This window comes from Poecilia reticulata, chromosome 21 (genome assembly GCF_904066995.2).
Source record: "Poecilia reticulata chromosome 21, P_reticulata-male-v2, whole genome shotgun sequence".
NCBI lineage: Eukaryota > Metazoa > Chordata > Actinopteri > Cyprinodontiformes > Poeciliidae > Poecilia > Poecilia reticulata.
The window spans coordinates 4965287-4984123 of NC_088850.1; the positions used below are offsets into that span (position 1 = coordinate 4965287).

At 41.6% G+C, this 18837-nt stretch overlaps 2 protein-coding genes and 6 non-coding genes across 9 annotated transcripts; 2 read left to right on the forward strand and 6 right to left on the reverse strand.

The window, feature by feature from the left end:
• The first annotated feature begins 209 nt into the window (after nucleotides 1-209).
• On the forward strand, nucleotides 210-2789 carry ccdc25 (coiled-coil domain containing 25). 2 transcript variants are annotated; one of them, XM_008397287.3, is made up of 9 exons: nucleotides 210-386; nucleotides 547-594; nucleotides 669-708; nucleotides 1273-1324; nucleotides 1466-1541; nucleotides 1617-1720; nucleotides 1805-2007; nucleotides 2229-2274; nucleotides 2397-2789. In XM_008397287.3, exons 1-9 carry the CDS (start codon nucleotides 362-364, stop codon nucleotides 2424-2426), a joined length of 624 nt encoding a protein of 207 aa, XP_008395509.1. In that variant the 5' UTR covers nucleotides 210-361; the 3' UTR covers nucleotides 2427-2789. The 2 variants fall into 2 exon arrangements, with proteins under 2 accessions (XP_008395509.1, XP_081458583.1); XM_081602457.1 differs by lacking the exon at nucleotides 547-594.
• Nucleotides 2790-3554: 765 nt separating this feature from the next.
• trnaa-agc (transfer RNA alanine (anticodon AGC)) lies at nucleotides 3555-3627 on the forward strand. The gene has a single exon. It is a non-coding gene; the product is annotated as a tRNA-Ala (tRNA).
• A 433-nt stretch (nucleotides 3628-4060) lies between these two features.
• trnaa-agc (transfer RNA alanine (anticodon AGC)) lies at nucleotides 4061-4133 on the reverse strand. The gene has a single exon. It is a non-coding gene; the product is annotated as a tRNA-Ala (tRNA).
• Nucleotides 4134-4466: 333 nt separating this feature from the next.
• trnaa-agc (transfer RNA alanine (anticodon AGC)) lies at nucleotides 4467-4539 on the reverse strand. Its single transcript has one exon. It is a non-coding gene; the product is annotated as a tRNA-Ala (tRNA).
• Nucleotides 4540-4889: 350 nt separating this feature from the next.
• On the reverse strand, nucleotides 4890-4962 carry trnaa-agc (transfer RNA alanine (anticodon AGC)). The gene has a single exon. It is a non-coding gene; the product is annotated as a tRNA-Ala (tRNA).
• Nucleotides 4963-8837: 3875 nt separating this feature from the next.
• Nucleotides 8838-8910, reverse strand: trnaa-agc (transfer RNA alanine (anticodon AGC)). The gene has a single exon. It is a non-coding gene; the product is annotated as a tRNA-Ala (tRNA).
• Nucleotides 8911-11024: 2114 nt separating this feature from the next.
• On the reverse strand, nucleotides 11025-11097 carry trnaa-agc (transfer RNA alanine (anticodon AGC)). The gene has a single exon. It is a non-coding gene; the product is annotated as a tRNA-Ala (tRNA).
• Nucleotides 11098-11696: 599 nt separating this feature from the next.
• On the reverse strand, nucleotides 11697-18799 carry LOC145549839 (uncharacterized). Its single transcript, XM_081602799.1, has 13 exons — nucleotides 18348-18799; nucleotides 17781-17930; nucleotides 17589-17675; nucleotides 17346-17471; nucleotides 16948-17187; nucleotides 16382-16863; nucleotides 15953-16280; nucleotides 14750-15551; nucleotides 14422-14631; nucleotides 13970-14301; nucleotides 13298-13486; nucleotides 13101-13205; nucleotides 11697-12997 (listed from the first exon to the last, which is right to left on the reverse strand). The coding sequence occupies exons 2-13, from the start codon at nucleotides 17928-17930 to the stop codon at nucleotides 11969-11971; spliced, it is 4080 nt and encodes a 1359-aa protein (XP_081458925.1). The 5' UTR covers nucleotides 18348-18799; the 3' UTR covers nucleotides 11697-11968.
• Nucleotides 18800-18837: the final 38 nt, after the last annotated feature.

Consider the following 18837-nt stretch of genomic DNA (forward strand, 5'->3'; position numbering starts at 1 on the left):
ATTTTTTAAATATTATTGACTGTCACATTAGTAGGAAAAAACTTACCTAAGATCACCTAGAAGCGTCCTGAACTTTTGGACGTTTCTAAAACATACAAAGAGAAATCCTGGATATTTCAAGATTTCAGTTTTTATTTAAAAAAAAAAAAACAAAAAAAAAAAACTTTATTTTGAAAGAGCAAACCGTGCTTGCTTCCTGTCTTTACGCCAACCACTAACATCTTCCGGGTCAGTCCGTACATGAGTAAAGTGACACTAGCAACGAACAGTGAACTCACAAGTTTTCCCCTTTATTTGTAGTTAATTCACCAACTAAATTAGTCATATAAATATATTATCTGTGTGTTTTAATTCGGAGAAAATGGTGTTTTACTTCACAAGTGCCGGTGAGTGCAGCTTCATCAGCGCTGTTAGTTTGTAGCCCGATTAGCTTCATACATCACTCATTTATTATTTTTCATATTGTTTTTTATACTTTATGCATTTGTCCAGTTGTTTCTATTTAACCCAATCAGCTGTCATATTTTTTGTTGTTTTTTCATATAGTGGTGGACCCTCCATTCACGATCTACATGGGAAAAGATAAATATGAAAGTAAGCTTTATTTCTCAAAGCTTTATACTTAAATTGGTTCTTTTACCTTTAACTTGAGTCGTTTCTTTCTGCAGATGAGGATCTCATTAAGTATGGCTGGCCTGAAGACATCTGGTAAGTCTTTAATATTTGTTTCCTATTAAGTTTAGTCACTTAAAATCAGTTTAATCCCAAAGAGAAATTATTACTTTTTTGTAACTCATACCATTCTAGTAAAATACATTTAAGAATCTGACGCACTACTTTAAAATTAATGTTGACAGATGGTCTTCTTCTGCAAAATTGTTAAAGAAAAATATATGTGATAAAACACTTTTACATTTTTTTTTTTACATTTTTGAAAGTCACTGCAAGTGAAAAACAAATGTAAATGGTCAGATAATGAATAAAAGAAACTTAAATTTGACTTTTTGCCAGGAAAATTATTTTTTTTATTACCATAAAAAAGGAAATGAGGGATTTAAATAATGTTGCCTCAGTCCTTCTTTGAACAGAAAGCAAGAAATAAAATTATGTTTTTTTGAGCTTTATGTAATGGAATGGAAAAAGTTAAATCACTGATTAAATGTTTTATTAAATGATTTATATTCAGTTGCAACACTTTAGGTGCAGTTTTTTATGTTATCTTTTATGCTCTGTAGAAACATTTCACAATAACTTTTTTTCCCTGACATGCAGGTTTCACGTTGACAAACTCTCTTCAGCTCATGTTTATCTAAGAGTGCCGAAGGTAAAGAGTCACCTCAGGAAACCTGCAACCAATTTAACCTAATTTTCCTCATTAAAATGTTGTTTCTGCTCGTATTTTCAGTTTGAAACTGGGATTAGCTGTTTGTTGTGGGTTGGTTGATGTGTTTTGTATAATTTCTAGGGTAAAACCATAGATGATATTCCTCCAGAGGTGCTGGTAGACTGCGCACAGCTGGTGAAGAACAACAGCATCCAGGGTAATCCTGCAGTTTTACAGTAAATGCATTGTCTGTGTTTGAGATATGAAGGGTGACTGTGTTTATCACCTTCAGGATGTAAGATGAACAACATCAACGTGGTTTACACGGCGTGGGCCAACTTGAAGAAAACAGGAGACATGGATGTTGGACAAATCGGCTTTCACAAACAGAAAGAGGTCAGTTGTCTAAATAGTTCTTTGACAGACGAAGTTAAAGTCCTTCTGTGCTTCCTGCTGCTAACAGCTTGATGTTTCTCGCAGGTGAAGATTGTTGCTGTGGAGAAGAAGATCAATGAAATCGTAAACCGTCTGGAGAAGACAAAAGAAGAGCGCTTCCCGGATCTGGCGGCAGAGAAGGAAGCGAGGGATCAGGAGGAGAGGAATGAGAAGAAAGCTCAACTCCAGGAGCAGAAAAGAAGGGAGAAAGACGAGCAGAAGAAGAAAAAAGAAACGGAAGAGCTCAGGTGGGCCAAAGTAGATTTTGTTGTTGTTATAACCTATAAATGGAGCGGTGCACAAATGTGACTTTGAAGGAACGAAATTTTACCAAGTATTTTTAATCTCGTTTCTAATGCAAATATTTTTCTGCACTTAAAATAAGATGAAACTAATTAGTTGATGATTATTTTAATAATCGATTAATACAATTAATCAACATAAATAACATTTTGTTTTTATTTTCCAGGAATTATACGTCACTGATGAAGAGTGAAAACATGAAAACTAACGAGGTAAGAATTGAAAATGACTCAAATTCTTCCCAATAATAAACTTTTGCTGTAAAGCAGAAGATATTCCAGTTAGAAAACTGTTTTATGCCTACAGAATATGCATTTTTTTTACTTCTCTGCAGGATGGCTATGACTCAGACGACTTCATGTGACGCCTGAAAATACGACGGGAAGCTCGGGACGCTCCCCTGCTGCCACCGCTTCACAGACTTTGAATGAAAGGAAATAAAAAAAATAAACAAATAAACTGCTTTTGGACACTCGGAGCAGAAATGACTCAGTTCTCACGACTCAGGAGCCGTTTTCAGACTTAAAGGAAGACGGGAGTCGTCTGGGGTGGAGAAAACCCAGTCAGCAGATTCCGTTTTTACAGCTACACAAATGATGGTGTCTTTTGTTTCAGTCACTCACTCCTACAGCATTTTGTTGAAGCTCCCCTTGCTTCCTTGCTCTTTATGCCAATTTTGTCTGCATGTCAGATTTTAATAAACAGAATTCATTGTATAAATTGAAAAGCTATTGCTTGGTCATCTCATTGTAGAGTATCCCGTAAGTAAAAATGTAATCCTGATGTAAAAGGTTTACTAATGGTTTACTTATCTCTCCAAACAAAATAAATCTGTCCATTCAATTTTCAGGACCAACACCGGAAACAGGGTCATAATGTAGTAATAATGAAGGAGATAAGCTCAAATGGCAGATTGCTTGCTTAGCCAGAACCTCCTCCTGACCCCAGGCCCTCCCTGCACAGCACCTTCACTCCCTCAGGGCCCCAGCAGGAGTCGACCCTGAGGGGTTTTACGGAGAACTGGATGTGCATGCATGATCTGACAGGGGAAAAAGCATAAAAAAGTATTAAAAATGAAGCATAAATTGCTTTAATTAATAATACAATCATTAAACTGGATGTATGTCACTTTTTTGACAGCAATCAAAGAACTCACAGGCGAGCATGAGCAATATTCACTGATGCTCTGAAGCAAATATCACACAGCACAATAATGTAGAATATTTAAAGATTTAGTTCCGTTATGCTGCCTACACCGGACAGCAGGCCCATAATAACGCGTTTTTATGGGCCTAAAACTGTTGTCAATCACATTCCCACATTAGCAGGGAGAACAACATACAGCACAACATAGCTCGGTGCTAAATACTCTAATTTCTCTGACTTTTCATGAACGACAATTTATCAAAGTAGCGCAGCATCCAACACTCGCCAGTAAACGCGCCATGGGTATGACGCGAAAACTGACGTTGGTGGTGTCACAGTGCATCGTGGGGGATTAGCTCAAATGGTAGAGCGCTCGCTTAGCATGCGAGAGGTAGCGGGATCGATGCCCGCATCCTCCAAGCTTTTTTTTAATCTAATTAAAGTTTTTTTGCGTTAATTTTCAACGAAAATTATGCGTTTAAGCGAGCGCTCTACCATTTGAGCTAATCCCCCATGGTGCACTGCGGCCACACGAAGTCACCTTTTCCCGTCATTCTCATGCCGCGTTTACTGCCTCGGATTTTATGTTGATTTGAAGGGATGTGGAATAGTGCCACTACTTTGATCAAATTTCAGTCATGAAAAGTTCAGGAAATTGGTCACTTAGTATTTATCAGCGACCTATGTTCTTCTGTTGAACCTAACGTCAATGAAATTGACGTTAGGTTCCACAGCAAAACTACACAGCTAGCTGTTAAGTATTTTTTAACAGTTCCGGATAAAAACAAAAACAAAAAGCAATCTAAATGAAGTTGAACGGAATAGTAAAAACAAAAACAAACCCGAAAAAACTGGAGGATGCGGGCATCGATCCCGCTACCTCTCGCATGCTAAGCGAGCGCTCTACCATTTGAGCTAATCCCCCATGATGCCCTGGGGTGACACTAACGTCACTTTTCCCCGGATTTCATGTTGATTTGAAGGGATTACTGGCGAGTGTAGGGTGCTGCTTTGATAAATTCTTATTCATGTAAAATTTGAGACATTACTCACCGAGTATTTAGCACCGAGCTATGTTGTGCTGTATGTTGTTCTCCCTGCCAATGTGGGAATGTGATTGACAGTAGGTTCAACAGCAAAACTACACAGCTAGCTGTTGCATATTTTTAACAGTTACATAAAAACAAAAACAAAAAAACAACGAATAACAATCTAAATGTAGTTGAACGGAAAAGTAAAGACAAAAAAAATTTAAAACTGGAGGATGCGGGCATCGATCCCGCTACCTCTCGCATGCTAAGCGAGCGCTCTACCATTTGAGCTAATCCCCCACGATGCACTGCAATGACGCAGTGACACAGAGTCACTTTTTTCCGTCATTCTCATGGCGCGTTTACTGCCTCACTTTTTATGTTGATTTGAAGGGATTCCTGGCGAGTGTGGAATAGTGCCACTACTTTGATAAAATTTCAGTCATGAAAAGTGCAGGAAATTGGTCACTTAGTATTTATCAGCGACCTATGTTGTTCTCCCTACCAATGTGGGAATGTGATGGACGTTAGGTCCCACAACAAAACTACACAGCTAGCTGTTCAGTATTTTTTAACAGTTCAGGAAAAGAAAGCAATCTAAATGCAGTTGAACGGAATAGTAAAAACAAAACAAAAAAAACCCGAAAAACTGGAGGATGCGGGCATCGATCCCGCTGCCTCTCGCATGCTAAGCGAGCGCTCTACCATTTGAGCTAATCCCCCACATAACACAGATCTAGTATGTGTCGATTTTTATGTGTGACGGTTGTCCTCAACTCAAATACAACATTACTCCCATTAGTCAGTCAGTTAGCCCAAAGCAAGATCAATCAGCCAATTGGTGCGTGCTAGTACTGTACAGCAGAAAATGATGGGCCGGGTAACTTCTGGTGGAGCATATTTATTTAGTTTAAACTGTGAACAGAAAGCACAGTGGTAATAGTAGCTACTCCTAATATCTGCTCTAAGCTGTTTTCTCAGCAATGGCGGACTTCCTCAACCTGCCAGAGCGTCAGTCGCGAAACACAATAATCAAAGAGCAGCACAATAGTAAACAGACAAATTCACTACTGATGTCACTGTACATCTATCTATCCATCCATCCATTCATTTTCTTCCACTTATCCGAGGTCGGGTCGCGGGGGCAGCAGTTTCAGAAGGGAGGCCCAGACTTCCCTCTCCCACTTCTTCCAGCTCCTCTGGAGGAACCCCAAGGCGTTCCCAGGCCAGCCGAGAGACATCGTCCCTTCAGCGTGTCCTGGGTCTTCCCCGAGGCCTCCTCCCGGTGGGACGTGCCCGGAACACCTCACCAGGGAGGCGTCCAGGAGGCACCTTGACCAGATGCCCGAGCCTCAACTGGCTCCTCTCGACGTGGAGGAGCAGCGGCTCTACTCTGAGTCCCTCCCGGATGACCAAGCTTCTCTCTCTAAGGGAGAGCCCAGCCACCCTGCGGAGGAGACCCATTTCGGCCGCTTGTATCTGTGATCTCATCCGCGAGCTTTCAAAGCTCATGACCATAGATGAGGGTGGGAACGTAGATTGACCGGTAAATCGAGAGCTTCGCTTTTTGACTCAGCTCCCTTTTCACCAATTTTCATTAACTGAACTCAAATAAAATACATATATTTAGAGAATAATTTGCGGCCCTATTACAGCCAACCAACCAGGCCCACACGAGCGCGAACCACGGGAATCATTACTTTAGCCTCCTGCTAACTCCAGCTTCACATTCGGCTCGGCAGTTCGGTGTTTTTCTAAAAAAGCTGCCATTAAACACACAGCCCTGCCTCTCCAACGCCAAATCATGGATTCGTTCACGCTATCAATTCATTCATTCAGGCTATCAATCTGTACTCCCAGATCGATAGCCTTCAACTTAAAAGCGGCATCATATGAACTTCTTCGTGTGGTTTCCATGATAAGGGGATATGAGTTGGAATACATTTCTGAGTTGTGCCTGCTGCTAGCATGTGCTTCTTCTAAATGAAAATGAGCGCTTTCTTTGATTTCCAACTTTGACTTCCAATGATTCACTTCCTGCTAAAGAGCCCCCTGGTAGTTGAAGAAAAATCCACAGAAAAGCCGCACTGGGCTGTAAGCCGCATGGTTCAAAGCGCGGGGAAAAAAGTAGTCCGAAAAAAAAGGAATATTTATTATTTATGACTCAGCTTACCTGTGAGCAGATAACAGCGGTTATAGTGGCTGCTCCTAATATCTGCTCTAAGCTGTTTTCTCAGCAATGGCGGACTTCTGACTTCTTCAGCCTGCTAGAGCATCAACCGCTAAACACTATAATTAAAGAGGGCACGACAGTAAGCAGACATACTCACTACTGACGTTAATGTACATCTACTCCAACATAACTTTCATTAACTGAACTCAAATAAAATACATATATTTAGAAAATATTTTGCGACCCTATTACAGCCAACCAACCGAGCCAACACCAGCGCGAACCACTGGAATCATCACTTTAGCCTCCAGCTAACTCCAGCTTCACATTCGGCTCGGCAGTTCAGTTCTGTTGAATGACCTTTTTTCTGCCAGACGGTACTTATCAGGGGCTACCCCCGTTATAATCTATAGATATTATTTATGACTCAGCTTACCTGTGAACAGAAAGCACAGCGGCTATAGTAGCTGCTCCTAATATCTGCTGTAAGCTGTTTTCTCAGCGATGGCGGACTTCTTCAGCCCGCCAGAGCGTCAACCCCTGCTGCATACGGCGCTGAGCGCCCTCTGATGGCGAAATTCATATATTGTTAGACATAATAAATTCTAACGCTAGTTTCTCGCTGTAAGTACCTTTTAGTATAAAAAATAAAAAGGGAGTGGGAGGGGCTACTATTTAGTGCCACACTACCTTACAATAGTAAATAATTTTACCTCCTTAGATGTCTTGAATATTTTTGTATTCTCTTGATTTTTTTAACATTAGTGTAGCGGCGATTGTTTGTCAAACCAAACGTCCAACTTAAGTTTCATTAAGTCACTAATGCACTGGGTTCAAGTTTCTTTAACGCAGGCAAAAGAAGGTTCAATATCCAAACGTTTAAGTTGTTCTTCTTAATTTATTTCTTCACATCTTTGCAAAAAACAATTACAGAAATCAACTTTCCTTCTACCTCTCTTGCACTGGTAAAAACCATAGGCCCCAAACCCAAATGCCTGCTGGTCCTTTACCAGGCCCATGCACTTATAGAAAGTGGACCAACCCACCTCACTTCCTGTTTGCTTAGAAAAATAAGAAAAAATAATAAAACAAAAGATAAATAAAATCAACAATTATTAACCTACAAATAAGTTCTGTAAATAATACAAAAAAATATAAATTTAAGAATAAACTAACAAAATTCAAATGGATAAAGAAAATAAAGAATAAATAGCTCCAACAATTAGTATTACTAAATACCGTTATATACAAATACACTATGCTTCTATTGTATAATAATACACTATTGTATAATAACACCACTTCAGGTGTCTTGACAAATTTGACAATCAAGACTCCTGAAGACATTGTGACTGGAAAGCATCTGTGGACTGCACTTGGAAACTTGCTCTGGGGACACAGACACTGATCAAATCCATTCTGTAAACACAGTTGCTGAGAATGTTTTGGCACATTTTGAAGATGTTTCTGAGCATTCTTTAGAAAAACAATGTTCTTCAGAAGAACTATACTCAGAAGAAGACATTCAATTCTCAGAAAAGTTTCGCTTCGTAGCATAACTACACGGCTAGCATTTCATTTCAAACAGTCCCGGATGGAAGAAAAAGAACGAATAACGCTGAACAAGACAGTTGTACATAAAAGCAAAAACGAAAAACTGGAGGATGCGGGTATCGATCGCGCTACCTTTCGCATTTGAGAGGTCCCAATGTTAGAGCAAAGTAAGCTCGATTAGTGCATCGATTAGTGCATGACTAATCGATGCACGCTTCATGTTCCGGTGGCCAATCACATCCCGAGCTGGTGGCTTACTTTGGTTAACTTGGTTAATTACCTTTTACCATTTTCTTTCTTTCTTTCAAATAAGCTCTATTAAATTTGATATTTTGTTGTGTGTTGGTAGATTACATGAAAAGCAGGAGCTTATCTCCTGTTAGAAAGATAAAAAGATCATTTAAACAGTTCATGCTGGAAGAAACAGAACGAATAACTCTTAAGAAGATAATTGAACATAAAAGCAAAACCTGAAATCTTATGCCTTTCACTTTTAATATCTTGTGCATTGTTTGATTACAGGTAAAGCGCATAAGTTTTATTAAATGCACTGCGGTTTTTTCCGTCGTACTCATGACGTGTTTACTGCTGCGTATTTCATGTTGATTTGAAGGGGTTATTGGCGAGTGTGGAGTAGTACCACTACTTTGATCAATTGAAAAGTGCAAGAAATTAGTAACAGTATTTAGCACCGCCAAATGTTGCTCTCTATGTTCTCCCTACCAATGTGAGAATGTGATTGACGTTAGGTTACACTGCAAAACTACACAGCTAGCTGTTCAGTACTTTTTAACAGTTCCAGATAATAAAAAAAACGACGAACAATCTAAATGCAGTTGAACGAAAAAGTAAAGACAAAAAAAGTGAAAGCTGGAGGATGCGGGCATCGATCCCGCTGCCTCTCGCATGCTAAGCGAGCGCTCTACCATTTGAGCTAATCCCCCATAATGCCATGCGGTAACACTAACGTCACTTTTGCCCGAATTTCATCTTGATTTGACGGGATTGCTGGCGAGCGTTGGGTGCTGCTTTGATAAATTCTTATTCATCAAAAATCAGAGAAATTAGTATGGAGTTAGATTTGTTTCATAATTATTCAATCAAAAAATCACGTCAAACAAAAAAAGTAGTATTCAACTAAAAAAATATCACGTCAGACAAAAAAAGTAATGTTCAATCAAAAAAAAAAGAAAGCATGTCAAACAAAACATCTAAACTTTTGGATTAAAAAAAAAAGTTTCAAACAAAAAAATAATATTTCAATCAAATTGTAAGAATTATTTTTTTAAAACAAAAAAAAAAATTGCTTTAAAAACTTTTTTTAAAATTGAAATCACTCATTTTTGTTTGAAACAACTCAACGTGTTTTGCTTGCGAATCTCACATGAACATCCGGGGCGGGGCTTAAGGACGAGCAATGTAAGACGTGTTCCGATTGGTTAGCGCTGACTAAAGCGGATGACTCCCTGAGATCTCAGAACTCTGTCCCGAACTGCAGGGCTTTGGTGACGGGACACAGAATGTGAATGGTAAGTAATCTTCACAAACTTACACCGTTTAGCAGCTACTAAACTGTCCTCCCTGTTTCAAAGAAGAAATTTTACACAACTAATGACGACAGTCACATATTTTGTCTTCCGCGATCCCCGGTAGCATATTCTGCTAGCTAATGTTAGCGCTAGGTAAAGTTCACAAACTAGGCTTATGTAATATTCGCCTGTCTTTATGTTGAATTCGTTAACCAGCCCACCTCTGTCGAGTTGTATTAAGCGTGGAAAATACCAAATGTATCTGGAGGAAATATGTTTTAAAACTGTTGTGTAATCCTTCGTGTGTTTGTGTGTAATAACTAGCATTGCAGCTAAAGCGGGAAAGCAGCAATCGTTGCACCAATGTTATTAGGTCCACGTTAATCTGCACCACACAAGTGACTGTGCAGATTATTTATTTATCAAGCACATAATCAGTGTTGTCGATGAGGGGAGGCAATGTAACTCTTAAATATATATATTTTCTTCCAGATGTAAAATGTAAAACTAAGCTGGTAGGTCACAGGCCGAAGGAGGATATTCACATAATTTCTGTGTTTTATTATTTGGTGTGCATGTGTCTTGTACTTAGTTTTATTTTGAATTAGATGTAATATGCCTTTTGCTGTGTTATGATATTAAATTAAATTGGTGTTTTCCTAACTCCCCATTCTAGTATGACCAGCAGAGTGCAGCTGAAGCAGGACAGGCTTGTAGGTTTACTGATTCCTCCAGATGCTAGAGACGATCAGAACATGAGGATGGAGAGACCAGCAAGTGTTGAGTCAGAGAAGGCCAGGTAGGGAAGTACGTGTTGCTTTTAAGGGCCAGGTGTATTTGGCTAACTATATTTCTCCAAGTCAGTTTATTTATTGGTTTTAAAACTAATGCATGCTTATGTGTTGATAATGGTACATTGTAATAAAAATACAAAAATTACCACCAACATCCTGGCAGAAGTCCTAAACAAGTTTATATCCAAGCTTTATTTTTTTCAACCAAAAAACAGGAGCATAAAAAACAACCAAAAACTTAGGCTGTCCACCAAAAAATTCTGATATGTAAAAGTAAAAGTTTCAAACAAAAATTTGTAATTTCCATTTAAAAAAGTTTTTAAAGCAAATTCTCTTTGTTTTAAAAAAATCTTACAATTTGTTTGATATATATATATATATATATATATATATATATATATATATATATATATATATATTTTTTTTTTAAATCCATAAGTTTTGATCCCAACTCTGTTTTTGTTTGGCATGATTTTTTTTATATGGAATAATTGTGAAACAAATCTAACTCCATAAATTAGTCCCTGATTATTTAGCACCGATCGATGTTGTTCTGTACGTTGTTCTCCCTACTAATGTGGGAATGTGATTGACACAGCAAAACTACACAGCTGGCTGTTTTGTATTTGTTAACAGTTTCAGAGAAGAATAATAATAATAATAATAATAATAAAAAAGACAAATAACAGTCTAAATGCAGTTGAACAGAAAAGTAAAGACAAACAGAGTGAAGGCTGGAGGATGCGGGCATCGATCCCGCTACCTCTCGCATGCTAAGCGAGCGCTCTACCATTTGAGCTAATCCCCCATTGAAAATGCTTGGTGACCAAAACAAAAGTGGACTGTCTGATGTGCAGAGATTGCGACAGGTATTGAATTTCACACGTTTCGTTTGAAAAGACACCGTTTCACTTTTATGCGGAACATTACGAAATAAAATACACCTCCTTCGAGCCGGATTTGAACCAGCGACCTAAGGATTCCCACAATCATTCCTACAGTCCTCCGCTCTACCAACTGCGCCAAAGCTGGGGAACAATAGTCTGCTTGGGGGGGGAAGAAGGGGAAAAAAGGGGGGGAGAAGAAAGGGGAAGAGTGAGGCCAATCCCAGAGTCGCGAGTTCGATCCTACCAGTCGCCATACAATGTTTGAGTGAAAAGATTTCCCACAATCAATGTTCAAGTGTTATGAAGTAACAGCTGTTTTTTTGTATCTTGAAAACATTTTAAATGCTTTTTTTTACAGATAGTGTTAAAATATACTATATACTTGATACAGTCTATTTTAATGTCCTTAATTATACCCAGTGCTTATTTTCATTTTTCACAGCAAAACAATAATAAAAACTAAAATATTCTTGCAAGTGTCTTTCCTAAAGTACTTTTTGAGTGAAGTGAATATCTTTTTTCTAGTGTATGCTTAAAATTATTACCAATAATTCAGAATTTGAATCAGCTAACATTTACTCACAGTAAAAGACCATAGACCTTATCGGTTTCAAAGAACCAAATATTTATTCATCAACAATTAAGACAGTGAATGAAACATTTTTAGTTAGTCCAAAAACATTGTAGCATAATGACAATATCAATCGAAAACAAAATAAATAACACTCTGAACTAAATAAAAACTATATACAATGAAACAGTTTGTGAAGTTATTTAAATTAAAGAAAACATTTATTTTTTCTTTTTAATTTGTTCCAGCCACTGCTCTTTAGTTAGACTTTCATTAGAGGGACAGTAAATTTGCCCTCTATATTGGCTGTGTCCTGTTTCAGCAATTCTAAACTGCCCGCATTTTTTGCATGTATTGTGCAAAACTTTGCGTGTCAGTTTTCGAGGTTCTCTACCAGGTTCAGCAGGGGCTGCTCTGGGAGCCAGAACAGGGGCCACAGCAGGGGCCAGAGCAGAGCCCAGAGCAGGGGCCACAGCATAAGCATGTGGAGGAGGGGTGGAGAGGCTCCACAAACTCTGTTGCTGTTGGGTAGTGAGGATAACAGATCCCTGTGGTACCACTGGAGTAATTGCCACTAGCTGAGGCCTTTTGGGTGGGGCAGGGAGAAGCTGCCGCTGTCCTGATGGATTTGTCCCATCAGTGAATTGTAGCTTTCTTTTTAATTTTGACTGCCCCACAGTGTTGGATGGTAGCCTGTATGTATGCAGTGGCCCTGAATGTGGTACGCCGTAATGCGGACGTATATTTGCAGGCAGAAGTGGGTCAGCAGCTACAGAAAACCGGCTGGGAAGGTTTAGCCCTTGAAGTACCACAGCGGTTTCTTGCCTTTTGACCCTTCTGTTATGCCACTGAACCAGGGTGGTGTAGCTCACATCCACTAGCTGCAAGTTTGTCTGCCCCATCACAGGTCCATTTGCTAGAACGAGCTGCCTGATCTTCCTATAGTCTTGAAGGATTAAATCCCACCTGGAGACTGTGCCTGCCCCTCTTTTCTTTGGACTACGATGGATATTGCACAGCCGGACAAAGATGGTCTCCACCAGGCGGCAGCAGTCTGGCCATTGGGCAGATGGGGCTGGAGTGGTTAAAGCATGCCTCTTCACACTTTCAACCCCAGGAGTAAATTCCTGCCTCTTCTTGGGGGACCTAAACCTCCCAGTGTTCAATCTCTCTTGATGCCTTGCAGCAAATACCACCCTCTGTTTATCAAACTCCAGCAGGTTCTGCCACAGAGCAACAATGCAGCTCACCTAAACAGGAAAATAAAACAATTATACATGAGGACACAGCAATATGCAAGTGAGGTGAAAGGCGTGTGCATGTCTGCAGCAAGCAACAACGTATGTTACTGACCTCCTGGTTGGTCAGCACCAGTGAGGTTTTGCTCCTTAGCTCCACCAGATACTCAGCCAAGCTGTCAACTTTGTCCAGGCCTGGTACACCGACCTCATCTAAACCCTGAGAAAACATAAACAACATAAAAAATGTAGAAGTTATTTGAAGTTTTATTTTATTTTTCTTCAATTCTACAGCTTACAATGAATGCCCACCTCTGACATAGGCACTGCAATGCCAGGCTGGGTGGAGGCAGCGGACTGGGTGGAGGGAGCTGGCTGGATGGAGGCAGCGGGCTGGGTGGAGGCAGCAGACTGGATGGAGGGAGCTGGCTGGGTGGAGGCAGCTGGCTGGGTGGAGGCAGCAGACTGGATGGAGGGAGCTGGCTGGGTGGAGGCAGCTGGCTGGGTGGAGGCAGCAGACTGGGTGGAGGGAGCTGGCTGGATGGAGGCAGCGGGCTGGGTGGAGGCAGCAGACTGGATGGAGGGAGCTGGCTGGGTGGAGGCAGCGGGCTGGGTGGAGGCAGCGGGCTGGGTGGAGGCAGCAGACTGGGTGGAGGGAGCTGGCTGGATGGAGGCAGCGGGCTGGGTGGAGGCAGCAGACTGGATGGAGGGAGCTGGCTGGGTGGAGGCAGCGGGCTGGGTGGAGGCAGCGGGCTGGGTGGAGGCAGCAGACTGGGTGGAGGCAGCGGGCTGGATGGAGGGAGCTGGCTGGGTGGAGGCAGCTGGCTGGGTGGAGGCAGCGGGCTGGGTGGAGGCAGCGGGCTGGGTGGAGGCAGCAGACTGGGTGGAGGGAGCTGGCTGGGTGGAGGCAGCTGGCTGGGTGGAGGCAGCTGGCTGGGTGGAGGCAGCAGACTGGGTGGAGGCAGCGGGCTGGGTGGAGGGAGCTGGCTGGGTGGAGGCAGCAGACTGGATGGAGGGAGCTGGCTGGGTGGAGGCAGCTGGCTGGGTGGAGGAAGCTGGCTGGGTGGAGGCAGCTGGCTGGGTGGAGGCAGCGGGCTGGGTGGAGGATTCGAGCTGTGATGTAGCAGAGAAAATGGTCTCATCGTCTAGCTCTGATACTAGAAAATCCAAAGCTTCCTCATCCACAAAGCCTTCATCTTCCTCCGCTACATTAGCCTCCACATCTTCCAGCAGAACATCTGTCTCTTCTGAGTCAGGCTCGGCTTTCAGTGGCTTTCCTGTTTGACTTAGAAGGTAGTCAACGCCCAGTAGCTCACCTATGGAAAATCGCAAACACATTGATAGTAAAACAGTCCTAAACATGTTATATTAGTGATTTTTTTATACTGTAGTTTATCTACAACTGTTTTTCCTTCACATATTTCATTTTGTAATACCTGTGTACTTTGAAGGAGGCATAAATTGTGGGACGTACTCTCGTCCCAGCACCTTCAAGCTGTTCTGATTTATGGACTGAGTCATGTCTCCAGCATATGTCAGAAGAGACGATGGTTTGTTGGTCACTGCTGCAGAACCCCGATCCTGATTCCATCTATTCAGGCCTTCCAGGAGGTAGAGCTGGAAATTCAGCAAGTTTGCACTGGTTCCTGGAAAAAAAGCAAAAAAACAAAACATCATATTAATGTCTTTGAAACAATACTGGTTGATCCAGTTTTTCAAAAAATATACAGTAAAGGGTTATAGTCATGTTAGAAAGCGACATACCTGGAATAAACCTGTTTAAATGACAGTGAAATGACTCCAGGGATGTAGAGCCTCGTGAACAGCGGTAACGTATCAACTTGATTCCGCTCTTGTTGACACTGCCCACCTCAGTGTACAACTGAATCCCTGGTACATCCTGAATGCATTTCACATGCCGTTTTTGGACAGCCCAGATGTGTTTCATTCTGACTTCATCCAGCAAGGGAACTCCCATCAAATCTCTCCCTTTTGGACCATTCAGCTCCTCCAGCAGTCGTTCAATAAAGACAGTAGTGATGTCGTCTCCCCGTGTCCTCCTACGGCAGAAAGTACTCAACTCCTTCTTTGTTATCTGCCTGTCCACCATGGTGTTGGTTATACCTGGCCTCTGTTCCTGCTGGAGCTGCCTTTCTTTGGCTCGTCGAAGAAGGTCAAGGTCCCCTGCATCCCACTCAAAAATGCAGGAGGACAGTGCCCGCATGAAAGCAGGATACAGAGGGTGAGCATCCGTGGTACAACCTACAGCCAGCCTCCGCATAAAGTGCCAAATGTCCAGACGAATGTAAATATCTGGCCATTCTCCAAATCTGCCCTGCAGCTTGCTGAGGCCCTCACTAACACAGCAGCCACAGTCCACATATAGCACCTTTGGAGGTGCAGCCCCAGCCTGGCGATACCGCTCCATCAGTCCTGCAGCCATTTTGTCCAGTCCTGGACCCTCCTGGACAGTCAGGACACTATTCAATATTTGGCCCAGCTCATTGCTGACTGACGACACCCACAGAGCTGTTCCTTTGCTGTGGCCAGCCAGCTTTTTGGTGATCTACAATAGAAAATGTGGAATTAAATCTTGCTGTTTCTCGTGTCTATAGAAACCACTGTCTGCTGTGGTTTCTATAGAAACCACTGTCTGAATGAAATTCTACAATTTCATTCTACAATTTCATTCATTGTAGAATGAAATGTTATGACATTTCATTCTACAATGAAAATGTCATAACATTTTCATTGTAGAACAACAAACTTTTTCACAACACGTTTAATTGTTTAAACTGAAATAGAAAACAAAAAAGTTATCCCAAATTTTTTTTTAAATTATTAGTGTTTTAAATTTAATAGTGTACAACTTTTTTTTTTCAAGTAGGATATAATACTAATACTAATAATAATAATAATAATAATAATAATAATACTGATAATTATCATCATGACCTGGTTACTAACCTTTTTAGTGGAGTCCAGCTTCAGAACTGTCCCCAAGGTGGAGGTGATGCTGGCCTTTATGTGGTCTATGCGTGACAGAATATCTCTGCCATACACAGACAACAACCAGCGATCAGTGGGGATGTCAGCTGGTTCTGGGGGCTCCTGGCACACCACCGGGAAAAGGCTGGGTCTATTTACAAAGTTAGCGCACTCCTCCAGGTAGTGCCCCAACCTGTTCAGCCACTCCTCCCCGTGGTTTTCTTTCAGCTGCTTCAGCAGCCGCGCTGAACTGTTGCCCTGCGTTCTGTCTCTCATCAGCCTGATCACTCGTATGTCACAAGCATACCTGGAAGGCAGATTAACAAAGTATTTATTCCGCAGTAACATTTACATGCAATTTAATATCTTCATTCCTCCAGTTAGCATTTTACTAAATGTTTTACTCACTTTTGGGTGAGGATGAGCCGAAATAGTTTCTGGTGTGGCAAGTCCAGTTGGTCTCGGATGCTCTGGGATGTTGATAGATATGTGAGATTACACCCGCTGCACCTGAGTGTCTCCGTCACCAGGAGGTAATACCTATCAACATCCAGGACCTTCCGAGCCCTCTTGTGGATGCCAGCACCTGTAAGATGATTTCCACAAGCTTGGCAGAACACCCTGACCTTCCACTGATGGTAGGGCATCCATACCAGGAGCCGATGTGAAAAAAACCTCTCAGGTGTCGGCACCTGATGGTAAATGAGGGCCGGTGCAGGAGGCTCGTACCACAGCTTTAAATCTGGGCGCAGTTTGCCAGATTTAAAGAGGGTATTTGAGATCCATCTTTGATCCTGCACAGGGATGGTTTTCCTCATTTCACTCGGCAACCAGAAAGAAGCTGCATCACCACCTGCAGCTAGTTTTAACAGAGACGTTGAAGGCTCTTCCTAAAACCAACAGAACATAAATATGTTTGAAAACAGATATCTTAGAACTGCATTACTTTAATGAATATACACTGCTGTACTCACAGCTGCAACTGTCTCGCTGGAGTGTGTCTGGGAGGATGGAGCAACACTTGGGCTCCTCACAGAGGGTGGAGGGGGACTTGGGCTCCTCACAGAGGATAGAGAGGGACTTGGGCTCCTCACAGAGGATAGAGAGGGACTTGGGCTCCTCACAGAGGATAGAGAGGGACTAGGTGTCTTCCGGGCCACCAAGTTGGGCTTCACTGAATCCGAAAGAGAACCCCCAAAATGGGACTTAGTGAACTGAAATGAGAAATGTACAATCATGTGAAGTAAATACTTTATAAATCACTCCATCAAAAATAAGCACAAGAAAATGTTTTGTTCAAAAACTATGATAGTTTGTTGCCATGACAGAATCAATGATATAAAGTATTGAGCAAACAAACAAGAACATTTACCCTTGACAAAGATGGAGGGGACCTCAGGAAACAGCGAGTGGCTGTTGCTGTATCACCAGACGTAGATTGTGAAGCCACAGACTGTGGGGTCAAGGAAGGAGGTGCAGAAGGAGGCTGCAGTGCAGGCTACCAAAACAAAGATATTGTAAAAGTCACCATTCACCAGAATTGCAAGAGACAAGACATAGCTTCAAATTTGACTAAAAAGTGATTGTTATTAGATATTATTTTAAACCAGCTTACTTTATCAGTGTGAAAGCCACAGTCACAAGTGACAGACGCTCCAAAAAGGGTGGTCTGTCCCCGAACTTGCATGGGGCATTTTTCTATCTGAAACAGTGTAACATAATCTTATTAATGACAGCTACTCAAGTCTGTCCCTTTTTATAAACATATCTACACACACAAGTGAATGAAACAGTGACTTCACTTTACCTTCTGATAGATGTCATGCCATTTCTTCTGCCTTGGGGCTGGTCTATTCCCTGCATTGGAAGGCCAAACCCCAGTGCTGGCAAATGCCTTAAGCCTTGCCATCCACTCCCCATCCCCCATACCTTTGTGGCTCTTTGGCTTGGTGCTCATCTGAAGATAACATTGTGAATTAGCAGAATCAAATTCCATAAACTAATGATGCACTTTGTGCACAACTAACAATGGGTATGACATAAAAGCATTTAAAAGTAAAATCAAAGCCATAGTTTTCTGTGCTCATAGTGAGGTAAAAAAAAAAAAAAAAAAAAACTATCAACCTCGATCGATCGATCGATCGAGGTCGGGCTATATATAGCTTGATATCTATGTATACATTTACATTTTAACTTAAAGTGTTACTACTATATTATAAAATAAACTGTGTCCTTACTCTTTCACTCAGAACATGACATCAATATGTCGCCCTTTTATTGAAAGCACAATATATTATTGTAGCTGATGTAAAATTATAAATACGAAATCTGTTTGAACGACAACAGACAATAAACAATATTAATAGGTACTCACAGTAATATCGTTAAGGTCGACAGATCGATGATGTGATGACGAATCCTTCTCTTTCCTTCTTCAACGAAGCTAGGCTACTGACATCTGACTTTTAGAATCTTCCAACGGTTGTCACTTTTAAAAATAAAATCCGATTTTTTTTGCTTGTGGTGGGGGGGCGAGAGGGCGTCTGGGGGATCACGGTGATTGGGCATGTTCCATTGTGAACTCGAACATTGATAGGTTCGCATGTCGCCACGGTGATTGGCCGATTTCCATTGTGAGCTCGGACATTGATAGGTTCGCATGTCGCCACGGTGATTGGCCGATTTCCATTGTGAGCTCGGACATTGATAGGCTCGGTCCATTATGAGGCGGTACGCCATTGGCTAAACCGTTCAATGTGAGAATGGAAGCTGGGCAAGGCCATTGGAGGAGAAACATAGACTTACGTGAGCGAAGTAGAGCTATCGAAGGGGTTGGTTGCGTGATGAGAACTTCCTCAGCACAC

What these genes read in the sequence shown, in the direction of transcription:
- ccdc25 (XM_008397287.3), top strand. Translation starts at nt 362, where the DNA reads ATGGTGTTTTACTTCACAAGTGCCG. An exon ending in TTTATCTAAGAGTGCCGAAG is followed by an intron (nt 1,325 to 1,465) that starts GTAAAGAGTCAC and finishes TATAATTTCTAG; the next exon opens with GGTAAAACCATAGATGATAT. An exon ending in GAAGAACAACAGCATCCAGG is followed by an intron (nt 1,542 to 1,616) that starts GTAATCCTGCAG and finishes TATCACCTTCAG; the next exon opens with GATGTAAGATGAACAACATC.
- LOC145549839 (XM_081602799.1), bottom strand. Translation starts at nt 17,930, where the DNA reads ATGAGCACCAAGCCAAAGAGCCACAAAGGTATGGGGGATGGGGAGTGG. An exon ending in CCAGCGAGACAGTTGCAGCT is followed by an intron (nt 16,864 to 16,947) that starts GTGAGTACAGCA and finishes TGTTGGTTTTAG; the next exon opens with GAAGAGCCTTCAACGTCTCT. An exon ending in TTGCAGTGCCTATGTCAGAG is followed by an intron (nt 13,206 to 13,297) that starts GTGGGCATTCAT and finishes ATGTTTTCTCAG; the next exon opens with GGTTTAGATGAGGTCGGTGT.